Raw genomic sequence first — 26,432 nt, 5'->3', positions numbered from 1 at the left:
CTCTATTTGTATTTTACTTTAACGTAGTTTAATACAATACTACAAAACTATTTCTGACTGCAGAGAATTGCGTTAAGTCCTGACGTAACTCTGCAAGCTAATCAAGTTCTAAAAAAAAGGGGTGACACAGCCTTTGTAAACGCAGGCGCATACCTCCTAAGCAGATCCTACCTGACCAAGTCGGACAAACTCTGCTTGCCGAGCTTCCTCTTTTTTCCGTGTTGATTTTGGTGACTCTGGTAACACATCACTGAAGGACCTTCTATTAAGCATGTTCTAAAACAGAAAACGTTTCTTTTTTAAACTGAACCAAAAGTTTTCATAGTTTTTTAATCTGAGTCAACTTAGAGTGATATCATTTAAATTTTGTGTCTTTTTTTTTTTATATTTTCCTGTAGTGATGAATCTAACTGTACACAGCGTCTCAGAGAACAGAAACTGCAACTCTTCCAATCCTTGAGTGGTTTATTTTCCAATTTGTCAGAGTTTATCACTGTCATGTTTTATACAATCATTACAAAGACAACAGACATGAATATATGGACAAAAAAGTTTAAGTAGATCTATTTAATTAAGAGACATAAACAGTGGGGAAAAATAGCATCTCACTAATTGTAGAAGTATTGACCTTCTTTTTAGTTAGTTAAGAATGACCTTAAAGTAAGTCTTCATCACCTAAAATGAAGTTCTCATTGTTATCCAAGGGTAAAAACGATCCAAATTACACATAACAAAATGAGTAAGCGCAGCTTTTATGGTGAGGAGACTAATACCTGTATTTACAGAGCCTAAATTTCCTACTCCCTTGCTGCAGGCAAGCTTATACAAAGTATGACATTGTTATGCTGCTTCTCCCACCTGGTTTAATGCATGAAGAGTCTTATCCTGAAAGGACTGTTTGTCAGCTGTACACCAAGTTATATGACGACTGGCACTCAGTCTAGTGTATGCAATTCAGGGCTCATTAGGACCACAATCTTTTAAAGCAATGGACCATTCAATTGACTAGTGAGAACCGAAGAGCAGAGGTAAGGGATGCAGAGACTTCTGACTTACATTTACCTTGTGTAGATCAGGCATCAGGTCTTGGTATAAAGAGCGGATCAGCATGTCTAGAGTGCGTTGACGTTTCTGAGAAAATGTTGGGGTTTCCAAGGTGGCTTTTTCCCCATTTATTACTAAAATATTATGGAAAAGAAGATACATTACCTAAATGAACTTTGACAACTTCCCCTGATTCTAGTTTGCCTCTCTACAAAAATATCTGGTTTACCCTTAGTAATTCAGAGTTGCCTCCTTTTTCCACGTTTTTTAGTGAATAATGATCCCTTAAGCTTAAAAAGAGAAAAACTAGTAACAGGAGAATTCTACAAGGCATGCCAATAACCTCCTAACTAATAAAAAAATTAAAGACAAACCTCTAATCAATTTAAGTACCGAACCAATTTAAATACACGAAATGACTTATTAGTCAAGTTCCTGTCAGGTAAGCATCTAATTGTAATCATCACAATCAGTTCTCAGAGATTTCTTTTTCGCTGATTTAGAAGGGCAAGAAAGGGTTAATGAAAACTGGAACTGAATCATTATAGAATTAAAAAGTTCTTGAAGGTGCTGAAAGGGACCTATGCAGCACGCATTCAGAAAAGCTTATGTTTTCAGGTTTTCAGAGCTGCTAATCTAACACCTTCTATTACTAAATACCGAAGAGCATTATAAATTCTTTCAGATCTCCAAGTCCTTTAAGAAAATACAAAGCTAAATACGGCTGTACATTCTGCAAATGTAAAAGTCAGTTCGTATCAAGCAGCCTGAGAAGCATAATAGCAAAGAAATTCATTTTTTTGTTAATCTGACTGGAACAGTTTGATGGAACTGACATTCCACCTATGCTACAAATTTGAAAAAAAATTCTATACAGAACAGCAGCATATACAAGAAAACGTGTTTACATTTTAAGCACCATGAATTTCAATTTATTAAAGCACTTATTAAAAAAGTGTTTCTAGCAAAAGAAAATCTAACTTACATTTCACTAACACAAAATCCCTGAATTCCTGGTGATTTGTAAACACAGGTGGGGATGGAAGGGGAGGCCCAAAGAGAGGAACACTTTCTTCTGAAAATATTTTCAGCCTATTGAAAGAACAAATCTTTATCTATATTGAAAGTCACATTCAAAAGCCACTGGCTTTATACACACTATTCAAACCACAAAGAACAAACTGCAAACTGTTATCTGAGCACGTCTTAGGTAGGAACTCACATGAGTCTAACAAAAAACGTTCACTTGGAATTATTCACTTGAGCAAAATTCTGCTTCCTTTACACAAACTAACACTGGGACACTAATAATTACAACAGCATTTTGCCATTCTACTCATGGAACTATGCTTTTAGTGGCACTAGCAAAACCTAGTCCTTTCCAAAAAAGCAGTAAAACAACAGTTCTTCACCTACAAAATATGTTCTCCTTATAGATTTCCACCTTACCTATGCATTCACCACACGCATGAAATATTTGATTCTTTCTGAATACCAGTGGTGTACTACAGCTGAATCTGTATCTCGGGAATAGCACTGAGGAAGAAAGAGTCAGAATGATTCCCGTGACAGCTGGATCTGTTGAGTTCTTTTAATCCGTAAGGAATCCGGCATAACAAGAATGAATGGCAGGTACAAAACCCATGCACACAGCATGTTCAGCAAGCCGCAGCTCCTTTAAGGCAAGTAATCATTCCTTGGTACTTCCAGTGACAGTCTGCACAATTTTCTTCACTGTAAGACAGCAGTCAGACAAAGATCTTCTAAGCAGCATGTGCAGCTGACACAGGTCGCAGCAAGTTAAGTGGTAAAATTATAGATTCAACCCATCTCTACTGTTACACAGACCAGTCAGAATTTGCTTGCTCAAAAAACCCCAGCAGTGATTGACTGGTATTGAGTCAAATAGATTCTAATGGATTTATCTGGTCTTTTTTCACAAAAGCTTAGAAACTGCACATAGAATCTGAAATGCAGTATTACATTGGCATGAATATTGATCATTCTAATACCGGTTTCACATATTTGAGACAATTTCAGAGATGCCCTGTCTTTATCTTATTCCATCCAGGTAAAAAAAAATAATCATTTATCATTACACAGGGTGTGAAATGTTCATTGGCCTAGAGCAGAATGAGCTAAGACGAGGAAAACCAGAACAAAACCGACCAAAAGAACAGAGTTCTTGAGTGACATAAAATATAAAGTAATTCTAAGCAGAAATTCAGTGTCAGACCTCACAGAGGCATTGTATATGAAACAAGGAAAATTTGTCTCAAAAGCCTAGAGTATTCCCGCTTTCTTTTGACTGAAATTTTGTCCGCTTGGAAGACTGTCTTCACAAAAACGTAACAGAAGGAACAAGAGTCGCATGCGGGCCTAAGGTGTAGGGACAGAAAGCAATATAATTAGGCCAAGCTGAAAGATACAGTAGTGTATTAAGCCTGTCACATAGGGTAAAAATACTGCATGGTATGCTCTACGGGAAGATGTGTCAGACTGGCAGAATGAAGCTACTAAGGAGTAAGACGGACTGGTCTAGTAAAAGCAGCCAGTTATTAAGAGCGAGAGAGACAAATTTATCTTATTTACTGCTACCAATTTTTTCCCAAGTAAACAGCAATGTAAAAAGCATTTACCACGGCTAGCCCATCTACTGACTATTAGCTTACAGTTAGGACAGCATTAACTTCTTAAAGGCTAGTGAGGGATGTATATCCAGGTTTCTGTCCCAAAACAAGAAGAAAAGCAGGAAAGAAGTAACTGAGCTTTCACTGCACACTGCAATCACGAACATATTTTGTGCCTCTCACAGACTTGGGAATGTTGAAAAGCAGAATCTACGAGAACAATAAATTGAAAAAGAAAATGCAAGAAGGTGCTCATAAAATCTTAGAGCAAAATAAAACTTCTCCTTTTTTAAATTGCACTACAGACATTTTCCAAAACAAACCTTAGCTATAAATAGGAGTTGGGGGAAAAAAACCCTGCATATGCAAACTGAAGTATTACGCCGTTGAATTCTTCTCTGGAGCTAGATTTAATGGCACGCTGGAGAAACACAGTAATATGGATTTCTCTCATCTTATCAAATCAAGATTTAAGTTTCTTAGCCATATTGAAAAAGAAAGTTATTTCTAGTGAAAAAAACCTTTTGAGACATACTTGTCCATATATATATCCCCCCTGTATATATATATGCACCTCAAGCACTCAAGTTTGTAGACCTTCAACTCCTGCTCCTATTTGGCATATACATGCTTTGCCTCATCTCATACTCCACTTCAGCAAGGATGGTGTGAACCTTCTACTCCAGCGTGGCCCAAAATAAAGTCCCCAAATATTAAGGGACTAGAAGAAAAAGGCAAGACAGGAAAAGCACACATATTTATCAGCAAGCTCTCGTGAAGAAATCTAGTTAATATTAACCCATTTTCTTCTCGCCTTCACATTCTTGTGCATTTCCACATTGGCACTGCAGATGATTTCAAGTAACATTCATAAATGAGCAGGCGGAGCTGCAGGTGCACAAAACCCACCAAACTCTTACAGCTAATGATCAAGTTTTGGAGCTAGGCGAGAAGGCTTAGCCAGTCCTGTATCTTTGAGGTACAAAAAGTTCCAGTAACATATGCAGCAAGAGGAGCATATTCTTAGACGACTGTGAATATTGCTCAGCTTATGAAGGATAAAAAACTTTCAAAGGAAGCCAGAATTTACATATATTGGAATGGTTGGAACCATGTGATTGCATCTGAGCAGCAGCTTCTGAAACCATGGACCATGGCTGATATCAGTGGCCTGTACCATGCACTGAAGGAGAGGCTAAAAGAACGCCTTCTACACTTGTACTACCCTTCTTAGCTGTCCAAGGCTGTTCAAAAAAAAAGCACTAGTGCCAGGTGATCAGTTCCAGGGATAGTGCTGGTCTCTTTCACAATCTGCCCTCAGAGTTATGGAATTGTCAATGAAGGTGGAAGCAAAACTCATCTACCTAAGGACCCTGTATTCCTGGAAGCCACTTCCAAGTTCAACTTCTTTCTTTCCACTAGAACGTAACTAGTAGTTCGCCTGAAAGGAGCAGACCCAATCTGTCAACCTTCAACTCTGTCCTGAAAATGTGGGGTACAATGACTTACAAACAGTTTAAAATTCTGCTAAATAATAACTAATATCACACAGGCTCACACAGCCATTAGAAATTTGCATTCAAAGCCTAACACATTGACTTGCCTCTTCTATCTTGCAAAGTTTTTTAGCTTTGAGTGTTGTAGACATACACACACACATGCCAATTTGAGGCATAATTTTAGTTTCATGCCCTGAAATTTCCTTTCCAGTGCTGGATAAACCAAACATTTTGGTTTCCTAATATAAATTCTTTAGCCATGAGAGACTTCAGCATCTGAGCTGACACTGATTTCAAACTTAACCAATCCTCTCCTCAGGCACGTATCCAAAAGAGAGCACAATTCTCCCATTTCTTTTTGACCTAGTCTAAGTACTAAATAAGAGAGGCATGACTACAGACATTGCAAGCACTTTGTAAAGGAAAAAAAAGCAAGCCTACGTCCTATACTGAGAACTGCAGCACACACCATTAGCTAAAAGGCAGCTCTCTTATTTCTTATTTGGTTCAAGCCACACGTGAATCCCTCCTATGGGCTCGGACAATGACATCCCACTGCCCCTCTGCTTTTTCAAGACTGCCAGATATCTTTGGCACCTCACAATAAAGCTCAAGACAATAGTTGGGACTAACTATTTGGTTAAAGCCACTTTGTCCATTAAACCCTAGACAAGAGGCTGCAGAAATGCTTGTTTTTCAGATTCTGGTGAGACCTAACAGACTCAGACTCGGACAGCATATGCCTCCAAGTGGGAGGGTCCCAAGGCCAACTGAAAAACAGATGAAGAACACATTATTTACCAGCAAAATTCCACTTGGTTTTAGGTATGTGATGTCCAACCGTACAAGTACTCTATTAAGGTCCTTAAAAATGAACTAGTTTGCTTAGCAACAATGAAACCCAGACCTGTAAGGATCCACAGTCCACGGCTATCACACCACCACATCATCACTGTGATGATTAACTTCCATCATACATGTAGCTCACTATGTCATCAGCCTCACTAGATCACGATGTTCCAGGCATATCTTCCATCATTTTGTCACATTTCATCTGAACAGTAGTTTTGCCCCCTTAGCTTATGCCTGTTCCAGAATTTCATTTTTCTGATGGTTAGAAACGTGCAACTTATTCAAAGCCAGTTTACAGCCATCTACATCCAGGTCCATATTGCTCTTCAGTTTCATAAATTCAGTTGGCTTCCTGGCATACAGACAGGTAGGCAATACAAACTCTTTTCCTGTTCTCTCTAAACCATCAGAAATTCAGTGTGAAGTTATTTGTTACAATCAGCACCTACCTGTAACTATCATTCTGCTTATTATATCTCACTAAGGCAAAAATATCTGCCATGCAGTTAAGGAAGTTAATCCACTACTAATGAAGCTCACATGTATTTTAATACACTTCCCCCCCCCCCCCCCGGAGTAGATCACAGATTTAATAAAGGTAAAATATATTAATCAATGTAAGTAATAAAATATTCTAGACTATACACATTTTACTGTTTAAAAAGGAGGTCCCATACAAAATTCTATCGTGTTTGATCAACTGTTTTAAAAATTGAGCTAGTACCACAAAGACAGACTTCTTGCTGTTAGATGAAGCATAAAATGCGCTATACAATTTTATGTTTTGGGTGTGTTTGATAGGCTTGTGATTAAAAGTTCTTTTAGTTGATAAAAAAGTACTGACTGTGAACTTTGCTTATACGAAAACTTCCACTGAAGAAAAAGATTTCAATAGAAAAATTTAGCTAATAGAATTATAAGAAAATAGAGAGGATGATTTAAAGTGCAAGCATACGAAGGCGTATTACCAGTCTTGATTCATAACTTTGGGCAAATCTGGGCAAAAAAAATCAGAGAAATCCTTATGGTTGCCTTGCAAGGTATTTTTATGGAATCAATTAGAGGCTTCTTCCTTTGATAGATTTCCTTAACACTGTCTCTAAATTTTCGGTCATTATAAACTGTGTCAAGGAAAGCTAAGTCTGAATAACGTAATTGGCTGTATGGCTTTGTTACAGATAAAACGAGGAGACCTTTGCCAATAGCTGTGATCAGCACTGTTGGAGACTGCAAAATGAAAAAGACTTTATGGTGGCATTCAATTATTTCACGATAAGCATTCAGTGCTATTTAAGATGCTTGACAGTATATTACCTAGTCTCCAGCTGCAATTCCAAAGGGGCAGAGGTCTCCTGTATGCCCAGAGTCGTATCTGCCAGACCTGTACAGACATTTCAGATACATTGGGACATCTAAATTGGTGCTGGATGCCTTCATTTGGTAACTCAGTGCTACCCCACAGATGACACACGGAAACCCTTACAGCAGCTATCACTGCTGTACAGGACAGCACAGTGGGATATCTGTAAGCTATTTTTTCCCCATTGTAGAAGTAACAAAAAAAGAATGCTATAGTATGTAAGAAAGTAAGAACGAAGCGCTAGTAGAGATTCAATGAGCTTTGAGATTTACCACATCTGACACAGATCAGTGTCAAGCCTCAGTTTTCTTGAGGACATCTTTATCCCTGGCTACTGTCAACCGAAAATACCAGGAAGGTGATATGACTCCATCAACCAGCTGTGGATTACTTAAAATGACCTAAATGATAGTATGTCCTTATGGATTTAGGGCAAATCCGCCGCTCCAAATCATTGACACCAAGAACAGTTGAACCTCAAAATGTTTGTCAAAAACCAAAAAGAGTGGGGTGTATCAATTACATCACAACAAGCCCTCCTAACAGCAATAAGGGAATAATTCTTCCATTTTTATTAACGCTGAGACTTGGAAGAGGTACATTGATTTGGTAAACATTTCTTATTAAAAATACCTGGGTTCCACTGATATCTAAAAATTTTTTATTTTTTTTTAATTGTGGAATTCTTTTTGCTCTAGTCGCTTCTTCCATTTAAAAAAGAGTTTAACACTAAGAGCTTAAATCTAAAAAGCAAGAGCAGTTGTGGATGAAACTACCAAGAAAGTTCTAAGAACAGTTAGTCAGCCTGAGAACTAGGTTTAGAAGTTGTAAGCTTTGCGATCATTTTTAAAAACTCAGCAACAGAGCATGAATAGAAATAAGAGTTTTCTTCTTTCCATCCATTTTTCTTCATTCCATTCCACCTAGCCTCAGAGATGCCAGATGGGGATCTATGGACCACTAGTGTGACCCCACGATAATCCCAAGTGATTGGCAGCTGGTTTTTGGAATCATAATGTCTTCACAATGTTTTCAGCCAAAAGTTTGAAAAACACGGGCTGCCAAAAATCTGGAGAATATGTGGTTTATGGTCTGAAAGACTTGAGAAACACTGATCTAAAATACATAAATACCTAAAATAGACAGCATCTAAACATTAAAAGGCAATATTCAGTAGTTAATGCCAAATTAATACACATCACTAACAGAAATATTTTTATGAATTTATATTTTATGAAAATGCATGAACTTTAATTTGTGAAGTGACCCAAACAAATGCCTTCAATAAAAACATGTTTTAAAAAAATCACATTCTTGCTTTGACCTTATCTTCTAAGTGGTTCAACATAAAAATTGTTTTATGAGGCAGACTTAGAGATACCTAGTCAAGCAGTTGAAGGTAAAGAAATGCAAGAATGCAACTGGCTTTCTAAAATAGTTTTCACTTCCATAAACAGCATGCAGGGTAGACTTAAAAGTAATATTGATCTTAAAAAAAAAAAAAAAAAAAAAGAAAACCACTAGAAAATGTAAGGAAAAAGATACGTGTAAAATGAGAGCGAATCATGGATGGCTTGAATGCTGGAGAAGACTCTTCACCTTCCTGAAATACGATAGTGACAATGTCATTTCCAATATGTCGCTTCCTTTCTACCTGGAAAAAAAAAAAAAAAAAAAAAAAAAAAAAGAGAGAGAGACACAATGCCTTAAAAGACATAAATAAATACCTTAACAATTCTGTGAGAGAGAAGGGTAAAACAATATTCCTAAACTGCAAACAGAAATATTACAGTCAATATGACTGAAGCCAATATAAAATTATTACTTAACTATAAGCACGTAAACCCAGCAATGCCATCATGCACATGCAAGGCAGCTGCTGAAACAGCAGCTATTGCATATTTTATGTTAGCAAAACACTCATAATTCCGTAATTTCCACAATTAATATTCAAAAGTTGGGCACGAAACACCTAGCATTCCAAAAAAGCAAATCCACCACTTGAAATAAAAGAAAAATCCTGATCCTGAGTTATTCTTTAAAAACACTAAATGTCGTGATTGGCCTCTGGTTTCTGCTGTGATCTTGTCATCAATCCAAGGCAAAAGCATGAGAAGACTGACATGGAAATAAAAAAAGGACAATGTAATTATATAATCTAATTATATTATTAAAATAATACATAATATATAATCATTGCTTAAGTAAGAAAATAGTAAAATAAGTAATTTGCGAGTAATTTTAGGTAAATCATTATGGGTGTGTGATGTATAGGTAAATGAATGTGCTTATAAAGTACTTTTTTTCACCGTATAATACACAGAAAGGTTCAAGCAATGGATGACAGCACATTTGAACAAGTGCCCAACAACCCATCTAGCCAATCTATGACTAAAGCAGTGCTTTAGAGGAAACGCACAAAACTTGCCATTTACGTGCTGACATGGGGAACTTCTTTCAAGCTACATGAATAGCTTGACTGAGCATGAGTTGTGCATTACATAGGTGAGTATCCTGACAACTCACACGCGTGTGTAATTTCCAACCTTCCTAAATTCTTTGAGGTAACAATAATTCCAGCACTGAAGATCTACAAGTCATTTGAATAACAGAATACTCAATCACTTCCCAGTCAATCAATTTGGACCTTCTTCGCAACTGTCTTTTGTACCATAATAGAGATGATACGATGCATTGCCTTCTAAAAAACACCATGAAATTTTCAGCATTAAGTATAATATTGAGGAAAAAAATATAGCAAAGGTCTTAAGACTTACATCTCCAAAATATTAACAGGGGAAAAAAAAACCAAAAAAAAACCAACAAGAGAGAGAACCACGTACCTGCTGCTTGTTCTCTCTAGAATATGGAAGCATGGTTGAAACATGGAACATAATTTCATGCCCTTGAAAAACTGTATAGATGGAACAGGTTCCTGTTGTGTCATCTGCAAGGGAACACAACATTCTCAGCAGGAATATGTCCTTTAAGTTTTCTAAAGATCAAAAGTATTTCAGGTCCATCTACCAAACCTTCTTTAGCCATCCTTTTTTCGTATTCATTTTAGAAAGAGTCCGCGCTGCGTGTTTTACATGGGTCCAAACCCGACTTTACAACCTAATCTGCATATTCACACACTTAAAACCTATGACGTCCTTCACCTAGCCTCCTGAAATCACACGGTTTTTCAAGCCTTGATGCCCTACTATCACAAAGCAAGTAACATGCCAGGTTATTCTTCACCCCACTCCCATATAAAATGAAACCGCTCACCTTAAAAATACAGGTCATATAAATACTTTTCTTCAACTGTACTGCATACCAGTGATTTAAGCTAACATGACCTTTTCCTGGCGAAGCACAGCGTTTAGCATGCACATGAGGAAGTCTTTTTTGGGATGCTATTATTTCTACAATACATACAATATATGCATGCAATAAGCAAAAACATTTATATTGCAGCCCCTCCACTTTTTTTGCTTCAGACGAGCTCTTACTTTTAGTGTCCAGTCCTCCTCTGTAGCCTGTCCAGCCTTTCAAAGTAATTGTGTCACCCAAGAGATGCAAAAATCTTTGAAAGCTTTCACTTCCAATTTCTACATGTGGAAGGGAGAAACATTACAACAGAAAAGCACATGTAGTATAGAACACCTACAAAAAATAATCAGAATACGGGAACAGGTCCTGTTCCCCAGACACGAGGACCAAAGTTTCAGCTGAATTAGTTTCTCCTCATGCTATCCACACATTCTACCTTTACAGAAACGGCATCCCAGCCTTGCAGAATGTGCATCATCATGTGACATTAAACAGTGACCTATTTTGGTAACTCCGAGACACTATTCAAGTGAAGAATGTGTTCATGCTGCAAAAATGTAAGAGTGAAAGAACTAGAAACAACAAGTGACTTTGCAGGTAACATGAGTCACCTCCTTCAACCGCTTCCTTTTTCTAGATCTTATGTTGTGTAGTCTATTTCTAGAAACGAAATGTCAATATATTGCAAGTTGTAATAGTAGGTTTCCTCCAGCAATCTTTGACAGAAACAGAAGATTCTACGCTACAATTTTTCCTCCAACACGAACATGAAAACCTACCAAAACTACTGTTCACGTAACCATCACCTCCCTTCTGGCTTCCACATGTAGGCACTAACCTACATATTTTTATTTAGATGAATAAAACAATTAAGAAAAAGGTGAAAAACTCACCGTTGCTGAACATTTCATCATCTGTAAGCTGCCCATCCTTAGCATAGAGGACTCCAAATTTAAAATTCACAGATCCCTGAGAAATAAAACCAAATATTATATGATAAACTGATCAAACATAAGACCTAAAATAATGTTTTCTCTAAGGACTTTCATATATGTACCTTTGTATACATCCTACACATGGGAGTATATATTTCATACCAACTCCACTACATGCTCAAGTAGCAGATACCTAATAATTTACCTTTGATCATAGATTATGAATTTTACTCTATACTAAGTTGGTGATGTAATAATACGATATATTAAGCTGGTGCTTAAAATTATTTTTGATCTCATACGTTGCAAAGAAATACTATTTTTTTTACTGCAATAAGCAATTGATTTTTAAGTTGTCACAAGCATGTCAGTGCAAGTATTTCAAATACAAAGCTGTATTCCTTGAACAGGTCTGTGAGCTAGGAGTGTAAGTTTATATTTACCTCTTGCTCTTCAAGAACCAATAAATCCTGCAAACAAAACAATATCTTTAGCACACTGGTATTAAAGACAACACAAACAAAACTGTAACACTGTTGTATATTTAAGTTTTGTTTTGAAGTGTCCGGTTCAACTGATCAAGACATTTTACTTTGTAGCACCGTGTAACCCTACTCATCATTATCCTGCTACTGAAAGAAACAAACTAGCAGCGTTTATACTTAATGACTTATTTCTCCAGAAAATAATAAAGAAAAACAATCAAACAAAAAAAGAAGACACTCCTACCTTTTGTATCTCAGGATGAAAAATTTCCCTTGGGCTCTTCTCAAATTTGTCAAGACTCATAGCACTGAAATGCACACGAAATACTGGTTTATAGAACGGCGAGTATACATTTCAACATAAACACTAACTGGCTGCAGTTAGAACTGGTTACCAAAGGAATCGTTCAACGAGCCTCTCGTACACGGAATGTTTTGTGGAACAGCCATTCCTAACCCACAATACTAACCTCCACGACTTCCTAAACTTCTTTTGGATTTTAAAAACAGAAATTAGTAAGACCCTGCATGGAGATCAAGTTTCAATTTACTGGATTTACTTATAAAGCACAGAACTTTATTTCATCACCTTTCACTTTGGCTTTATACATAACCATTGTGAGCATTTTGGGAGGACTCAATAACCTATTCTATTCTGTGAGCTTTTCTTGTCTCTCTTCTAAAATAATTGAAGGCTAGTCAAATGAAAAATGAGAAGTTCAGCATCAAATTCACAGGCCAAAGATCCACGAACAGAAAGAAGTATTTAAATAAGAAGGAAGATCAACTGCCTCAATAAACAGAAATATCTAATTTACAGCATTTTTTCCTAACTTGTGTTTCTGCATTTACTATCATTTTTGCCCATTTCTTCCCCCCAGCATTAATTTGTAGAACTGCCCAGCGTGTCACAGAGCGCCGAATGCAGTCTGTCTGGGGCACACTGAACTAACAAGGTCAAATCTGGTACATCTTTCCACCACTGCTTATGCTAGATCACAATGCAGACAGCATTTGCTTTAGTTCCTTTTGAAAGGGATTAAAATATTCCAATTAATTTAGAAAAAACAGGCTTATTAATGTAACCAAAATTCTTTGGGACAGTCTGTACCTAGATTCACATTGGCTGTGAACAGGGTGAAATGTCAAAGGAGTATCAATCAGGCCTGAGGGAAGGCTCAAGGACTGTAAAAGCAAAAGAACAGTCAGGGAAGAGATTTTAGCCCAAGCGGGCAAAAAGATGGCATTTATCCAGCTGATCACAGGTGACACAAACTCTGGGTGAAATGGGGAACAAGCTCTGAAATAAGCCTGCGTTTTCCTCTGTAAAATACTAGAGCATCACAGGATGGGACACAGGAGCATGTTCTGGCGAAAGAGTTATGACTAGCTAACAGAAGACAAAGTTTCTACACCCTGGGATGCCCAACCAAAAATGCGTATGTGAGCGAGAGTGGAGGAGACGCTGGGTTAGAAAGGGATGTGAGGAAGAGCTGTTTCAGTGATTGGTGGGCAGACGCAGAAGATCAGGTGCTTATGCAGGTACAGCATGCAGCACCGACAGCTAGGAACACTATTCAAGCCTTTGTTGTAGGAGTTAGAAGAAGGGACTCAGCTCATCTCGATGAAGAAGACAAAAGAGATCTGAAGTGTTTTCAACTCACCATCTTAACGCTCCAAATCAGAGACACAGCCCAGGAAACCAGAATTAAGAAGGGAGGCTCAAGGGCCTGCCAGCCGCCCTGGCAAATTCAGTGGTCTGGGACCTCTCAGAAATCTTGTGCAGTTGTAGGAAAATCCAGATCCGGTGGTACTGACGTCACACCACAACAATGCCCTGTTCTCCTCTCACATCAGCACTGTCAGTCTTATCTGGCGGCTTCAACCAAGCAAGTGACATTTGCTTGAACTCTATACAGATCAAAGGTTTTGAAGACCTGCAGACTGCCCGTTTATCTGGTACACGCTACCTGTTCACTAAATGAAGGCACTTTTTATGGGTTTCTAGAGGAGGTAAAATCCTTACGGAAGATGCATTTGAAGATGTTGTCAGTGAGAGACTTGAGAAAACACACCACATGATTAGATCATAAAAACGGCAGATTGAATTTGGACGAACACTTTGCAAACAGGTGCTCTGACATTTCATCATTTCAACATTAAAATGGTGAAAGAAATAGAAATGGTGTTGGGCTTTCTTGCTTTGTATTCTCTTCTGCCACAAAAGAGGCAGGACAGAGTACGAGCTTGCCCATACAGAGTCTGGCTGGGGAAAGGAATTTTCTTGGCTTCACCAACAGCGTGTATAACACACCGGTAGTGAGACTTAAATGAAGACAATCAACTGAAGAAATAATTCTTGGTTTCTTCCCTGTTTGCCTCCTCCTGTTAGGGCCACATAATATCCACCTCTCTAGCCAAATTTGCTGTTCCTCAGATCTGTTTATCGTCCATCTAATTTAAAAAGATACTTCTTCTCGACCACTGCAGGTCCATTTAGCACCTGTTTTCCAATAAACTTGAAAATAGTCCCTCTGATGAAGAAAAAGTGCTACGAATTTTTCTCCTTTTTAAGTTGTCACTTTGTCTATTCTAGAACAGGCTTTAAAATCACTTTTTGTTGCCTTCAATGATTAAGATTTGTAAACCTGGTTTTACTGCTTTTATAAATCTTTTGTGGAAACCATGCAACAAAGCTCTGAATTACAGGAAAAGGTGTATGGACAAATATCTTAATAACAACTTATTTGTAAATACATACCTTAATATAGATTTCACTGATAACGTTTTTGTGGGACTATAAGGGAGACATATTTTCTGAGTACCCTATAAAGAAAAAAAGCTAGGAGATATTACAGGACATACTGACTTTTTCTGTATATTCAAATAGGAATATTAACAAAAACAATTAAGTAAAAAAAAAAAACCACAGCAAAAATGTGCTAGTTTTACTTAGCGATATTTACTACTGGTTTGGGGGAAAAAAAAAGAAAAAAGAAGAAAAACTGCATGTGAAAAATCATGGCTGGTGCAAAATTATTTTTTACTTAGTTTTGACTACCTTGACATGTGGTATGAGGGCTGCTGAAATTAGCAGATATTACAAACTATTGCTTTAAAAAATAAAAAAGTGAACTGTGCATGCATACAAGGAAGTTTTAAGTCAATTGCTTCGATAAAAGGCTCATATGTAATGTTAAGTGAAAAAAAAATCATTAAACAATATTAGTGAAACCACTACCTCACCTGCCTGTTTTCTTAAGGTTGTATAAGAAAATCCTAAAAGCAGTATAAGGTCATTGCCTAAATTTATCGCAGGACATAATCAAGAACAATTCAGGCAACATTTCAAAAAATAACACAGAGTTGCAGGTAAGAACAATTAAAAATATCTGTCATCATAGATTTCTGTCAGACAGTTTAGTTCTATCTACTATGCTGGAATTATATGTTCTTATTGTATAAAATGAGAAATATGTATTAAATACTGAAATTCTGAAGAAAGCAAAAAAGTGTATGATAAATATAACCAAAACAAACAAGCAAACGAAGTCATAGCATCAGTTAAATATTTGTTTCTTACTGTTTTTCTCCAAAGTATTGAATGGTATTGAGGAACGCGCTGATTATTTTGGTCAGACAGTACAACAGACAGAAAGAAAGGGTTCTTCTCTGCATCTGTACCTATATAATTTTGATGAACTGTTAAGGAAAAAACAAGAAGCATTACCAACCATAAAGAAGACACACACCCCCGCTCATGCGCGCGCACACACACACGCGTGCACAGAGACATGTGAATAAATGTGTAAATACAGGCATTCATATGCATAAATATATACTTATCTACAAAAATAACTATGTACTTATACACAGATGTGTAAAAAAACCAAGAGATAGGTACAGCCTTCAAGGCCAACAAGGGTTTCAAAACATCCTTCTTTGGTAGCAGGGGTTCTGCTGCTTACAGAAACCCAACCTCTGTCTTTAGGTTAAAAATACATGAAACAAGGACTTGTTTTCTGTACAGGACAGAAAACATATTAATACTAAATTAATACCATACTTTTTTCCATATTTAAATATATAGCAATTCAAAGCTATATTGCATTTTCATTGATCAAAACTTCAATCCATTAGCGAAAAGATAATTACCTTTTCCTAAAAAATATTTGAAATACCATCTTGTGTGATACTCGGGGTTTTCCAAATGCACATCCGTTCTGTGCCATGTCCCTGGAGTGCAATCTGTGTTCTGAAATACAATTGTGAGACCGCTAAATCAAATGGCAAGTGAAAAAAAAAAAGAACATAATATAGGCAAAAGCCAATCAAGAGTGCCTGATTCACCAGAAAAGTTTTAGCTGTACACTGTTTTTTAAAAAGCAAAGAATTATTCTGAAGTCAGTTGTTGTGCAGACGAAATTTCTCCCTCTCCTCTTCTTTTTTTCTTTCTAAGTAGCTACAGTCTTTTCCTATTGTACCACCATTATGGGTAGCAGCTTAATCTTCCACTGAAAAGAAGACATTTCAATGTAGAATTTGGAAACCAGTGGTTTTAAAACTTAAATAAATTAACAAACAGAATTCTGCCTCCAGGTTTCATTTTCTCAGCTCTCCTTGCTAGACCAGAGCATGCTCTGTAAGTCCTTCAGTGTTGTTTCTGCATTATGCTGGTTAAGGTAAATTCCCAAACATCCCTCAAGTCCTTTTCCACTGAGATTTAACATAGGGAGAGAAAAAGCCATTCTCCATATCCATTCACCTTGTGGCCAGTCATCACCCACTCAGAAAAATCTTTCTATGATAGAAGCTAATCAGCTTTTGAACTGCATGAAACTGAACTAAAAAGACAGTGTACAGAACATGACCCCACAGAGATTCGACGCAGAACAGTTACATTGCTTTAAATTCTGCATCCAGTGCTGACAAAAACACATGATCAGTCATAGTTTACTCTTAGTTCAATACAAGCTTACTGAGACCCTACATATATTTCAAGAATATGAGGTCTTCTTTCTTTCAACATTAAGATGATATTTACAGCTGGAAAAGTTTTGCAAAGGAAGATAAAAAATGAAGATAAGTAGAAACCTAAGTGTCACTGGAGTGGCTGCAGGGACACACGACAAGTTTAACAGCATAGGAATCTAGAGGGAATGACTCGCTCAGGCTCCACTCAGCTTCTTCCTCTCATATTTAAAGATAAGCATAGCTGCCAAAAGACAACTAAGCGGGGTGGGGGGGAATGAAGCTATAACCTCACCACTCCAAGAAATAAACTTAAAAGCACAAAGGTCAGACTGAACGTAGTAGCATCACCAGGACACCAATATAAAGTGATGAACTAGAGACTGTGAAGTGTTATTCAGAGGATAAGATAGGTATTTTTCTTCTAACATGATCAGGTGAGCAAAATGTTACCAAAACTAAAAAAAATACCAGCTTTTCCCTTAAAAGATTAAATTGTCAAGATTGCATAATACTCTTGGAAGAAGAGCTAAGCTAGACTTGGGGGGGGGAAAAAAAAACACCATCTCCCTACTCTTAGATCCTTACATTCTCGTATTTATTCAGCATTTTTCAAGTGCTCTTCCTTAGTAATTGACTGCAAATACGTCTTTCAGTGGTGAAGAATAACTGAAGCTGATTTATTTTTTCAGTTTTCTATGAAAATTTTTAGCGACTTACCTCACCAGAGGAGCCATTTTCCACACGGAAGCGTCCAGCTCTTTGGATGGCTCCATCAGCATCACTAGATATAAGCTGTAAGAGAATTTAAGATAAATGTCGTAGTTCCAAAAATAGCCATATGATCAGCAATCAAAGCCTACTATGGTTTCTTCTTCTCCCAGGTATCATATGACTACCCACAAAGAAGGGATCAGCACAACTACTACTAATTTGAACAGAGATTTGAAACGACCCAATTCTAACTCTAAGGAGGCATGAGCAGGAGAGCCAGTCACCATTTCGATAGATCCCAGTACTAATGAGAAATTCTCCTGTCTCAGGATTTGGCTGCACCAACACACAGAATGCCTCCAGAAGGACTTGTCCACTTTCCAGAAACTGATCTTGAAGCTTGCCCTTTTCAAAACAATGGGTCCCTACAGACACAATGATTCTTGTCCTCTCAGCCTTGCTAAGCCTAAAACTCTCCTTCTTGGCAATTACTGGGACTAGCAGTCTTCTACAGCATTTTATTTACTGATATTTTCAGGAGACAGAGAGCAGCAAGAATCTCCAAATACAGTATTCAGTCACAGTACTGAACAACAGAAGGTACAGGAGATATCCTGGTCCTGGTCCGCTTCCAGCATTAGCATCAGAAAATACAGCTTCTTTCCAGCTGAAGACTTCCAACAGTTTCATAAACACTCTGGAAAGACTGCCTGGTCTTTTTACAAGGGAATCCAGGGATTCCCAGATCACTGAAACTCGCTTTGTTGTTAAAAAAAAAACTCCTGAGAAGTCAATAAAACATAGGATAACACAACAGTTCTGATATGTTCAGCATACAAGACAGGAGGAAGGGAATGCTGCCAATGATATTGCACGTTACTTCTCTCGAAACTGTAAAAAATTGGACTGTCACATACTATACCAAACTTAAGAAATGGGATCTGAACAGCAATAATGCAATGGTATATCACCCCTTGCTTCCCTCTAGCAATCCATGTTATTCTAGGATAACACCTCCTCCCTTTACTTGGTGGAACAGTTATCACAACATTTTGAAGTTCTCTTTGCTCCTTGCTTTAAAGTGTTCTGAGGCTACGTCAGGAATAAACTAACTTAGCAAAAACTCCAACACATCCTGGTGCCTTCTATAAACTGTAAGAGAAATTATATGGACAACTGGCCGTACTACACCAGTGAGAAAGACATGGGAAAAAATGTTTAGGGCAGAGACAAAATAATTGTGTTTTAATAAATAAAAGGTGGAAATAACTGAGCAACTGAGATGCTGCTGTGGAAAATATTAAGCAAGAAAGGTTCAATATTAAACATTCAGACATTTGAAAGGGCAACCAGCACCTTTATATATTTGTACTCCAAAAGATAAAAAGACACACTTATATAAAATACTAGCAGAATTTTAAGAAAACCAATCAAAAGACAAGACCATTTGTGTGAGCTTACTGTGAATTTATAATCACCAATAATTTTTTCATTTCCAGCAAAAGAATCTAAGTACTAGTAATGAAAGAGCCTCCTAACAGAAAGCAGGTCACTTGCTTTTCTGATTAAAACACCACCTCTAAGACGTGGAGTGTATGGAAAGAAAAGAACGATACCTGGCGTTCTTGCAATGCAACTTCCAGAAACTAAGCCACTAATTTACACCCAATTTACATACATAATAATAAATATACTATCCAAGAGCTTTAAACTACAACTATAGCTAGTAGAAACTTAGTGATTTCTTCCCACAGTAAGAGAGCTGAAGTTTAGTTTCTTTACCCCTCCCCACTTCTGTTTTCCTGTAGCAAGTTTATGTAATTTCATTATGGCCTTGTATACACAGTGACATTATTTTAACTGCTGACATACTCCTTTCTATATGAGAAAAATGAAGTGCCAACTTAGCATTTGAATTCGAGGAAAATGCAGAATAACTGGCGGATTTTAGAGAGCAGTGTTCAATATCCTTATTCTGACTAGTTCTTTTCATTTTAAACCCTCTCCCACTACTCTGACACATGTACACATACAATCACACACACACATATATATGTGTACACACACGAGCACACATGCAGTTTTTAATTCACATAACTGCAAGTACTTCATCAAACACTACCCTAATTTGCAATCTTCAACTTGTAAGTGGAAAAAAGGCGCAATTTCCATCTGGGGATAAACACGATATTTATATAATAATTCCTGTCCCATTATGATGAAATATTAATATATAAGGCAGTAAAACGATTTCCTAGTACAGGTCTAATATATCTATTCTGAAGTCCCTTTTTATTACCCTATAACTTTCAAGTCCACCTTAGAAAGCACATTGTCCAAACTAGATCAAATTCTTTACCTGGAAATGAACAGGATTTGAGCTCTGCATTACGAGCTGCTAAAATCAAAGAACAGGCTGTGTAAACTTACAAGCTCCACAGATCCGTAATGCTTTCTGCTAAACTCTCCACGTCTGCAACCCAGATCTTCAGAGACGGAGCTGGAAGAGAAACGCTTCATCAGTGTACACAAGTCAACTAGCCTTAGATTTCCTGCAACGCTACACCCTGCCATTAACAAATATCATCCCTGCTGAACAAGGTTTGCAGTGCATAAACTCATTACTGCAGGGAACACTCTTCAGAATATGCACAATCTCTAGCAGCCGTTGCAGTCTGGCTTTCATATTACCCCCAAAGGAAAAGAAATGTCTGTGTCCTGACTGGAAGCAAAAGCTATGATTAAATTAAAATTTACTCATGATGTGATCAGAGTTCCAAAGCGGGTGGTGGCTTATAACCATGTCTGAAATCTGCATTTAATCTAAGGGAAGAAAAACCTACAGTAGACTTAATGTCTCAAATAGGACAACTGCACTACGCTCAATAAGCTCACGTTTAGTATGCTGCAACTGTTTCTTTCATAGTCTTTTGTTAGCCTACACACAAAGAGAAAATAAATTACTTTAATTCAAAGGCATAAGGACAGAACAGCATTTTATACGTTTCCACCCACCAGCCTTAACAAAGATAAAATTGTCAAGCAACCAAAAGTAATCCTAGAATGGGAAGTTCAAAATCTACACACATTATCACAAATAATCTCATACCATTGTGACACATTAAGCACATCACGATTCATTTCATAAGGTCAAAACAGACAGCAAACACCTAGAAACTAAGCCTCCTGCCTTTGCAATGGGGATATACATGTTACAAATACAACCTAAATAAAGATTTAGATGCAAACTAAACATAAACCTTGATTACCCAGTCTGTACCAGGGTTAGCAGCTCAATCCCTCCGTCACAGCCCAAACTTCCAGCTCACCCTTCAGTCAGCAGTAATGAAAAACCCAAACCAAAGAAAACAACAAGAAACCCCCCACCCAACGATAAGAGATTAAATTTTCTGAGAATTACCAGTACTGTAAATTGCAATGTTACATTGATAAACAGAAGAAATATCTAATTTTTAATGCAACATCCTCGTATGTGCTTCTTGTAAGCGATACTGTGACAACGGACTCCAAAACATTCTAATTCCCAGACAGCTTTTCTATTTGGATTTGTATTTTTAAGCGCTTAAAGTTTATTAAACATGATTCATATATGTCCACTTGGATTCCATGTCTTTACCCAAGGAGAAGCAATACGAACAAGACATATCTAATAAAACTTTAAAACTCACCAAAATAATTCTAGTGTTTGCTTCCAGTATGTAAATTATGCAGGAAGGATAAGAACATCACAATAACGTAATTTTAAGTGACCCACACGCTGAAGCAGGAACGTTAGCTGCTGCAACAACAGAGCTGCCTTTCTAACTTCATGTGAAAAACCTTCAGATGACACCAGAGCTCCTGGTGACAAACAGCCCGTACTTTCTCAGTCACTTGCCTTTCAGTTGCACAAACACAGCTACATCGCTTCCTAAGCAAAAAGCACGATATACAGCAAGTTTTCAGTATACTGAAGGCAGCGAAGCCATAGTCTGCGTTCTGCTGGCTATGGGGGCGCACACACAGGCACGCCACAGCAGCAGTAATACAAGTGACTCGAGGAACACTGCCTACAAGAACTGAGGTTAATCCACATTAGATGCAAGTTCTACAAGCTCCACAACACTCACTCGGTTGGACGTGTTATGGCCTAAACGCAAATACAATGATTTAAACTTTTAGCTTGTGGTTGCCTGCACATTGAACTTAACGTTTGACTGAGGACAGTTAGCAATCTTGACTGAGAATCGGCATGAAATACCTTCCAGGAAAACAGTTACGTTCCCATATCAGGAATCTGCACAGTTGAGATGGAAAAAGTCTGTGATACGGGAAGAAATTGGGCTTGGGTCCCAACCTAAGAGCCCTTGTCATCAAAGCAGCTACAATTTGATCTTACTTACGATGTGCTGTATACACATATTTCAGAGCCTTACCGACCTGAGATCAAAAAAAAAAAAAAAAAGTTAAAGCCTGCAGTTCAAACAGCTTGTACTCTAACTGAAAGTAACAACACCTCCTTTTTCCCCACAGCAGGGCAGAAAGCAGACAGAGATAGAATGAGAAGAGAAATACATGAATTACAAATGAGCCACAACAGGAGTCAGTTCCAGTGAGTAAGGCTACTTCAGGTTGCTACCTGAAAAAAGCATGCCCTGAAGAAGGAATTTGCAACGTTTGCGGCAGAACATGTCTCTCCCTCTTTTCACTTTTGTGACCCTGAGAATTTTCAGAGCCTTATCAACTGGACAAAGATGACACAATCTTAATGGAGACCCACAGAAGAAACTGCTCTCAAGTCAGGAAGTCTGAGCATCCCGAAGCAGGTTCAAATCTTAAGCGATCACGCACCACGAGGACTACACGTCCAACACTTTCACACACCTACCGCTGTCGGACCCTTGAGCGAACCGTGCCTTGCGATACCGCCACGGGGTTACAACACTTAGAGCTCCTCTGAGCCCGCGACACAGAGAACGTGGCACCGAGCAGTGAAAAGACGGAACGTACCTGCGAGCTGCCCGTCTAAAATAACTCCTGTTAGAGTAACTCCTACTTCATGTGGATTTGTAGCAATAATTGACACGCTCATTCAAAGTGTATTTGGAAAGTCTCTTTTCACCCAACAGGCCGTTTACAAGGAAATGGTGCATGTTTGACATTTTATTGCATCATCTTTTTCCATCTTCTGAAGGGAAGTATAAAAAAGCCCCAAACTTTACTTCAGTATGGTTTGCAGTAAAGAAAAATTTTGAAGCTATTACTCGTGAGTTCTTATCTTTTCTTTCAGAAGGAAACACATATAAATCTGGCTAACAAATTTTCTCTGCAGGTACTAAGACTGGGGAACATAAGACTATTTCAAGATTAGCATATATACAGACAAAATCTGATATACATCAGATTTTATTTTCCCTTCCAGGTAGAACCAAGAGTTACTAAATTTAGTTTTGTATGGGCTGAAAGTTATCCTTTGCCTCTTCACACATTTCGGAGAGAATTTGGAAAGTTCAGATAAATCCTAAAAAGTAATAATGCATCGAATGTGATTTTTAGAATTCCTGCATTTTGACATACACGTGAAATTTGACATATGTTTCATGGAACAAATGGAATGCCTCATTTGCAATATATTCTAAGGCGCCGGGGTGGGGGTGGGGGGTGGGTTAGTTTTGGGGTTTCTTTACTTTTACAGAAAAATCAGGTAATCGTGGCAGTGCTAGCATTTTCTTTGTGTGCTACTTTTGTTCTCAGAATTCATTTTTGTGGCTAGGTGTGTGAGTTGCCTTAGAAACCACTGTAAAAGCAATTACGATCAATGAACACTTGTCACTGTCAGTACTGGTGGAAACAGCAGTCAAGAGAGATTTTGCTGTCGCAGAGCTCTGAAATTCAGTCTTTGATCAGATGAAGAAATGTAAGTAAGATGACAATTCAAGGAATGCATAAAAAAAAAAATAAATAATAAATCCAACAACAGTCACTAGCACAATAAATCTTTTCAAGTCTTGGGAAAGCCAGGTCACCGTTTTGTGTGTCTGACACCTGGACAACCCCAAATACAAATATAATACAAATGAGAAAGTCACCACAAACAGCATCTGGCCTACCGGGCTTTGAACGGAACCATGTCTGCCTGGATAATTTTTAGAGACTTTCATCAGTCATATGATAGCTCCACAAAGCAGGAGAAAAAGCAAGCTGACATTTATAAAACCGAACTACTTTCTGCCTTGTGGCAAAGCTAACCTCAAAAGGCTTGAAACTAGAGGAAAATGCCATCTCGGGTATTACCTGCATGATAAACCCAGGGAATTATGAAGGCATTTTAGAACTATCTGCATACGCACAAACTAAGTCCTATACCTTAATTTGGTGATATTTCAGCTGAGTGAAAGTCAAACTCTATCAGGAAAAGTGTGCTGAGATCTGAGTATATTAATGCTGGAGAGATAAAGTCAGTAGGTAACAAAAACCTTTCAAAAATAAAATATGAAAAGAGTATTCAAAACCAAACTGTATAACCAATAAATGAATCACAGAATGGTTTGGGTTGAAAGGAACCTTTAAAGGCCATCTAGTCCGACCACCCTGCAACGAGCAGGGACATCTTCAACCAGACCAGGTTACTCAGAACCCCGTCCAACCTGGCCTGGAAAGCTTCCAGGGATGGGGCAGCCACTGCCTCTCTGGGCAACATGGGACAGCATCTCACCACCCTCAGCGTAAAAGATTTCTTCCTTTTATCTAGTCTGAATCTCCCCTCTTTTAGTTTAAAACCATCACCCCTTGTCTTATCAATACAGGCCCTGCCAAAAAGTTTGTCCCCACCTTTCTTATAAGCCTCGTTTGAGTACTGGAAGGGGCTCTAAGGTCTCCCCGGAGCCTTCTCTTCTCCAGGCTGAACCCCCCCCAGCTCTCTCAGCCCGTCCTCCCAGCAGAGGGGCTCCAGCCCTCCCAGCATCTCCAAGGCCTCCTCTGGCCCCGCTCCAACAGCTCCATGTCCTTCTGATGTTGAGGGGCCCAGAGCTGGACGCAGCACTCCGGTTAGGGTCTCACCAGGGCAGAGTGGAGGGGTAGAATCCCCTCCCTCGCCCTGCTGGCCACGCTGCTGGGGATGCAGCCTGGTAACCCCAAGCCCTTCTCAGCAGGGCTGCTCCCCATCCCTTCATTTCCCAGCCTGTGCTGATACCGGGGGTTGCGTGACCCAGGTGCAGGACCCTGCACTTGGCCTTGTTGAACCTCATGAGGTTCACATGGGCCCACTTCTCAAGCTTGTCCAGGTCCCTCTGCATGCCATCCCATCCCTCAGGCACGTCAACTGCACCGCTCAGCTTGGTGTCACCTGCAAACTTGCTCAGGGTGCACTCAATCCCAGTTTGTCATTGATGAAGATATTAAACAGTCCTGGCGCTAGTAGGGACCCCTGAGGGATACCACTTGTCACTGATCTCCACCTGGACATTGAGCCGTTGACCACTACACTCTGTATGCCACCGTCCAACCAATTCCTCATCCACCGAACAGTCCACCCACCAAATCTGTATCTCTCCAATTTAGAGAGAAGGATGTTTTGGGGGATTGTGTCGAAGGCCTTACAGAAGTCCAGATAGATGATATAGGTATACAACACATGAATGCACTAATGTTAACAAAATACGGGTTATTGAGTTAAAGGAGGACATGACATGAAAGCCATTCGTTTAGAAATATAAAAAGTCTAAATATATATTAAGGAATATGCCTGGCAGCTGAGGTAAAGAGCCTGGAAAGTAATGTCCAAAACATGGTGGCAGAATTAAAAGCAGACCAGATACACTGGTCTGATCTTAATTAAGATCATTAAGATACATCCCAACAATGACTACTGCATAACACTGCACAACCAGAAAGTCACAACAAAACAAAAGACAAAGTGAGGTGCAGAGTAAGTTTGGACTCCACCATACAAATCTTTTTTTTCCTCAACATGGAAAAGATGATCGTCCTCCACACTCTGTCAGGTGTACTCAACATTGCTGCTAGCAAAGTTCTGGAGGTCGATTAGCCCAAAGAAAGGTTCGCCATAGACACTCCCTGATGTCCATGAGGGAGAGGATGTTGAAGGAGACTATCTGATCCACAAACTTATGGTTTACCTGCACTTGCAAATACAACGCTCTTCACAGCTGGTATGATGTCTACAAAACTATATTCTCTATCACATGAATATGTATTGTCTATTCCAGATTCTCCAAAAAACCTTTTGATCTAAACAATTCCAGTATGGATATTAGATTATTTTGGTTTTAGCATTCCCATAATGACAAGCCATTAGATAGCTGCCTTTAGGAGGCACTTCAACATTTCACATTTAATCAGCTTTGCTGGCCACAGAATGACAGCGAGCAGGGTTGTTGCAGAGTTCTGCCATTGCACGATAGACACAATGGTAACCACGCAGACAGGAGCCCGCAGCAGTATACATCAAATAACAAGGAGACAGCACTGTCACATTCTGCAAGGAAACTGGCAGAGGCTTCAGACCATTGTTCATCGGGTCTTGAGAAGAAGAGTTACCACAATGCCGCGGCCAGCCTCCAGTGCAATCCCACAGTCACAGCACCTGTGGCGACACAGGTGAA

General features: G+C 38.5%; 1 protein-coding gene across 11 annotated transcripts in view; it reads right to left on the bottom strand.

Moving 5' to 3' along the window:
* GARNL3 (GTPase activating Rap/RanGAP domain like 3) overlaps positions 1-26,432 on the bottom strand; it is a 57,527-nt gene that overhangs the window by 20,516 nt on the left and 10,579 nt on the right. For 5 of the 11 annotated variants that reach the window (XM_063352802.1, XM_063352810.1, XM_063352809.1 and 2 more), the window contains exons 2-16: positions 20,239-20,308; positions 17,815-17,889; positions 16,279-16,378; positions 15,707-15,825; positions 14,885-14,949; positions 12,368-12,431; positions 12,082-12,108; positions 11,597-11,672; positions 10,883-10,981; positions 10,229-10,332; positions 8,931-9,039; positions 6,475-6,520; positions 2,030-2,136; positions 1,057-1,178; positions 172-276 (exon numbers count right to left, since the gene is read on the bottom strand). In XM_063352802.1, the coding sequence (XP_063208872.1) occupies positions 172-276; positions 1,057-1,178; positions 2,030-2,136; positions 6,475-6,520; positions 8,931-9,039; positions 10,229-10,332; positions 10,883-10,981; positions 11,597-11,672; positions 12,082-12,108; positions 12,368-12,431; positions 14,885-14,949; positions 15,707-15,825; positions 16,279-16,378; positions 17,815-17,889; positions 20,239-20,308 (1,288 nt within the window). The other 6 variants (XM_063352804.1, XM_063352806.1, XM_063352808.1 and 3 more) reach the window with 5 other exon arrangements.

The sequence above is a fragment of the Chroicocephalus ridibundus genome, chromosome 15 (assembly GCF_963924245.1).
Source record: "Chroicocephalus ridibundus chromosome 15, bChrRid1.1, whole genome shotgun sequence".
In the NCBI taxonomy this organism is placed as follows: domain Eukaryota; kingdom Metazoa; phylum Chordata; class Aves; order Charadriiformes; family Laridae; genus Chroicocephalus; species Chroicocephalus ridibundus.
This window is presented reverse-complemented; position numbering and strand designations above follow the sequence as displayed.